This window comes from Amaranthus tricolor, chromosome 5 (assembly GCF_026212465.1).
Source record: "Amaranthus tricolor cultivar Red isolate AtriRed21 chromosome 5, ASM2621246v1, whole genome shotgun sequence".
NCBI lineage: Eukaryota > Viridiplantae > Streptophyta > Magnoliopsida > Caryophyllales > Amaranthaceae > Amaranthus > Amaranthus tricolor.
The window spans coordinates 15,968,935-15,974,024 of record NC_080051.1 but is presented as its reverse complement, the minus strand read 5'-3'; the positions used below and the strand labels follow the sequence as shown (position 1 = coordinate 15,974,024).

The window sequence follows — 5,090 nt, the reverse complement described above, 5'->3', positions numbered from 1 at the left end:
AAGCAAAGTTGAGGGAGTATGCAATTGGTATTGGTGTTAGTATTTCTAAAAGGTTGTGGTTGGATTGTCCTATAAGATGGAATTCTACCTATAGGATGCTTGAAAGGGCATTGATTTATTGTCCTTGTTATGAAAACCTGAAAAGAATTGACAAAGACCTTCCTAATATTCCTACACATGATGATTGGTCAAAGGTTAAAAAAATTGTTGCACTTTTAAAACCTTTTGATGATATAACAAAACATTTTTCGGGGAGAAATTATCCAACTGCCAACTTGTACTTTAAAAGTGTGTGGAGAATCGAATGTTTGTTGATACAATATGTTGATAGTGAAGATGAGTTTTTAAAAGATATGGCAAAGAATATGAAAAATAAATTTGATAAATATTGGGAAAAATTATAGTGTTGTTCTTTCTTTTGCTGCCATGATGGATCCTCGTTATAAATTTCAATTGATCAAATATTGTTTTGAACACTTGGATCCTCAAAATGGATCCTGGAAAGCCAACCAAGTCAAAGACAAACTCTATGATTTATTTGCGGAGTATGTAAGGAATGATACTCCCTATGGCCATGAAGCTAGTAGTAATGTCGTGGATGATGATCTTCCTGTAAGTATTTTTTTTTGAAGTTTTTTATAATTGTATTGTTATTATTTTAACCTTCTAATTACTAGTACTTTAATAGGGATTTTCATCTTTTGCTGGAGGGACTAGTGGAAATTTGTCACAATTAGATATTTATCTTGACGAGTCTAAGCTTGATCATCATCTTGAACTAGATGTATTGCAATGGTGGAAAACAAATGAAACTCGACATGCCCAGGTTGCGCGTATGGCAAGGGGTTTATTAGCCATTTCAATTATTACTGTTGCATCCGAGTCAGCTTTTAGCTTAGGAGGTAGAGTGCTTACTAAGTATAGAGCTTCTCTTCAACCGGATATTGCTGAGGCTTTAATTACTAGTCGTAGTTGGCTATTTGGTTATAAAGTAAAAGAAGGTAAATTTATCATTTATTTGAGTTTTGAATGCAAATAATATGACCTTCAAGTCGTTAAAACTATAGTTTATTTTGTGAATTTGTTTTATGTTGATAGATCCACTTGAAAATGGATTAGAGGTTGATCTTCAACCAATGTGTAATGAAGAAGCTAACAAAGATTTAGAAGATGAAGATGAAGATGAAGATGAAGATGAAGATGAAGAAGATGAAGATGAAGATGAAAAAGAAGATGAAGACGAAGAAGAAAATCAAAATGAAGATGAAGTGTTTGAACAATTTGATATTTAACATGTTCTTACTTTTATACTTTTAAATTTTAATATTTAAATTGTTGTATGTTTGAGTTGATTCATTTGGATATTTTTTTGTAGTATGATGCATTTTAGACATTTTAATGATTTTTTTTATGTTGAATTCGTAGATTGGATATTCTAATGTTTTATGATAACCAGTTGGATCAATCCGAACCTGCCCGAAACCTTGAGTGATCCTACCTGAAACTGACCTTATCCGAAACAAACCCGACCCCAAAATGACCCGACCGAAATTGATCTGACCAAAAACCCGACCGACCGACCGTTTTCCCAGGTCTATGGATAACCAAAGATTCTAAGACTAGAATAATTTACCGGAGTGTTGTACCACACCTCTTGTGGCGACTTGAATTTCAAGGCGGTATGAGGTGAGCGGTTGATCAAATAACATGCCGTAGCCACCGCTTCGGCCCAAAATTGCTTCCCCAAATTCGCTTGTTTTAGCATACACCTAGCCCTTTCCAACAATGTTTTATTCATCCTCTCCGCAACGCCATTTTGTTGAGGACGACCTGCACAAGTTCTATGTCTGACAATGCCTTCATTAGAACAATATTTCAGAAATTTATTATCAAAAAATTCAAGACCATTATCGGTTCTTAAGGTCTTGATGCTCCTACCGGTTTTCTTTTCAATCATCTTCTTCCATTCCAAGAAGACATCAAAAACTTCATTCTTTTGTTTTATAAAGTAACACCAAATTTTTCCTAGAGGAATCATCAATAAAGGTCAACAAGTAATTACAACCACTAAGGGAGGGCTTTTGTGAAGGCCCCCATAAATCGGAATGGACGTAGTCTAAAATTCCCTTAGTGTTGTGAATGGCGGGTTTGAAACTAACTCTCTTGTGTTTCCCATAAACACAATGTTCACAAAACCCAAGGTTCCCAAATTTCTTCCCATCAAATAAACCTTGTTTAGAGAGTTCAAACATACCTCTTTCTCCCATGTGACCAAGCCTCAAATGCCAAAGTTTGGTGTCATGATCGGACATTGTGCTTGTGGAAATATTTGCCGAGCCAAGGATGGTTGAACCTTGAAGAGCATACAAACTCCCATTCAACTTACCCTTCATCACAACTAGCGAGCCTCTAGCAACCTTCATGACTCCACCTTCACAAGTGATTCTACACCCAATCTTGTCAAGAGTACCCAAAGATAAAAGATTCTTTTTTAAGCCCGGAACATACCTTACATCGGTTAAGGTCCTCACAATTCCATCAAACATCTTCACTTTAATGCTCCCAATCCCAACAACCTTACAAATCGTGTTGTTCCCCATGATAACATTTCCCCCATCAACACTTTCAAATGTATGGAAGAAAGTTTTGTTGGGACTCATGTGGAATGTGCACCCCGAGTCAAGAATCCATTCATCGTTATCTTTATACTCATGTGTGGCGACTAATACATCACCATCATCACTATCATTCACATAACTAGCATTTGCATTACTAGTTCCTTCCCTAGCCTCCTCTTCAATTTTCTTCTTTAACTTCCAACAATCTTTTTTGATGTGGCCCTTAAGCTTGAAATAATTACAAGTTTTATTTTTATTTGGCCTAATAGACTTGGACCTCCCTTTACCCTTGTTTCCACTCCCACTAGTGGAACCTTTCTCTTGTGACCTCCCTCTCACAAACAAACCATCACTAGCATTGCTTTGTGACTTTTGTGATAATTGTGAATCAATAAGATCCCTTTGTGTCAAGGCACTCTTCACATCATCACTACTCTAATTATCTCTACCATAGAGTAGAGTTTCTCTAAAGTTTTTGTAAGAAGGGGTAGAGAACATAAGAGGTAAATTGCCAAGTCTTCATCATCAAGCTTGACATCAATATTTTGCAAATCCATTACAATGGAATAAAATTCATCGAAGTGAGGTTTCAAGGATTTACCTTCCTCCAAGCGTAGATCGTAGAGTCTACTTTTCAAAAGTAGCCTATTGGTAACACTCTTGGCCATATAGAGTGATTCCAACTTCTCCCATATACCCTTGGTTGTTGTTTCTTTAACAACCTCTCTTAGAACTTCGTTGGAAAGGCATAATTGAATTGCCGACAACGCCTTTGAGTCTATTTCTTTCCACCTTGATGCGGTCATTCCTTCCGGCATCTTATCTACACCATCAATGGCCTTATGCACACCATTTTGGATTAAAATGGCTCTCATTTTGACTTGCCATAAGCCAAAATTTACATTTCTATCAAACTTCTCTATGTCAAGCTTCATTGTAGTCATGATTCTCAAATAACAACTTCTTAAGACACCGTAAAAACAACTTGGCTCTGATACCATTGGAAAATTTTTTCCAAAACCGTTACGATGCTAAGAACGATACAAACAACAATGAACAAAACAACGTTTGACAATGTAAACTAATCAAAATAGACACAAGGATTTAAGGAGGTTCACCCAATGATGGCTACGTCCTCCGTGGTGTGTAGTTTCTGTTTATATTATATCAAAAGAGTATAAACAACACTTCTAAATGAAGAATTACAATTGAGTAAGAGATAAAAACAAAAGGCTATGTGTTTGGCTTAGGGGTTGTGTTTTATGTGTTTGATGTGTGAGTATGAGAGCTCTATATATAGTACTAGGTACATGAATATCAATAGCTCACTTGAATACATAGTTAATATTGAGTAATGAATAATATGAAATAACTCCAAGGATTTGAAAGGTCGAAAATCAGCATCCCATGCACATCAGAGGATCCGCTCGACCGGAACAGGGAGCTCGCTCGGTCGAGCGGCTCGGTCGAGTGAGCATCAGCTACATTCTGGAGCATTCTGTCTGACCGCTCGACCCACCAATATGGCTCGCTCGGTCGAGCGGGTAGGTCGAGCGACCTCTCTGATTCCTCTGTCAGAATTCTGATCGAGCTACAATAAATCAAACCCTTTCTTCTTCTTCATTAATCTTCATTAACACCCATAATTCTTCATGAATACTCTCCACATAATTACACCCATTTGCATTCCACAAACCAAGAGTCACACACATGAATACACACTTTAATTTGTATACTCAAGTCACACATACCATTCATAACATCCCTAATTAAGTCTTAATTGACGAGTAACTCGCTCATGTCATTTCTAATTTGTTCTTCTAATGAAAATATTATTGTGTTATGGAAAATATACAGGTTGTATACAAAAACTAAACATAAAATATTTAGCAAAAAATAATCATTAATTCTTTATAAAACATTTAAAATATATTTAATACTAATATATATTTTATTTACTTTACTGTTGAGTATTTAGAGCGTATTGAACATTAGCCAATGTGCTTAAGCATGTACTAAGTAAGAACGTAACAACGACAACCAAATAACGGAGCTAAACCATGCTGCTCATTCGAGCACTACTGCTCTGGTCTCACATTTTGCTTTAAAACCTTCTGTTTGATGTTTTTGGCATCTGCTCGTTTGAGCACTTTATGTGCTCGTTCGAGCACTTAGGAAATTTCGCGTCAAAAAGTTTCTAGAAAGTTATTTGGGTCATGCGCATTCGAGCAACTATAGTGCTCGAGCACCTCAGAACAACGCATATGTTCGTGAATCAAAACTTCGTTTCATGAAATGTTGTGTTGTTATGAAATAATATTTTACGTCATAATTAACTGATAATCATTAGTTATAAGTGCATGGAAATCATTTACACTTTGATCACATATTGAACATCAAATTTTGAGTTCATCTTTCTCTCAATCTCTTGTGTTGGCCTCTTAAGGTTTTGATGATGACTTCACTTTTAAA

General features: G+C 36.1%; 1 protein-coding gene across 1 annotated transcript; it reads left to right on the top strand.

The window, feature by feature from the left end:
- The first annotated feature begins 252 nt into the window (after positions 1 to 252).
- LOC130813480 (zinc finger BED domain-containing protein DAYSLEEPER-like) lies at positions 253 to 1,492 on the top strand. Its single transcript, XM_057679316.1, has 4 exons — positions 253 to 612; positions 689 to 1,001; positions 1,099 to 1,138; positions 1,426 to 1,492. The coding sequence occupies exons 1-4, from the start codon at positions 427 to 429 to the stop codon at positions 1,490 to 1,492; spliced, it is 606 nt and encodes a 201-aa protein (XP_057535299.1). The 5' UTR covers positions 253 to 426.
- The last annotated feature ends 3,598 nt before the right edge of the window (positions 1,493 to 5,090 follow it).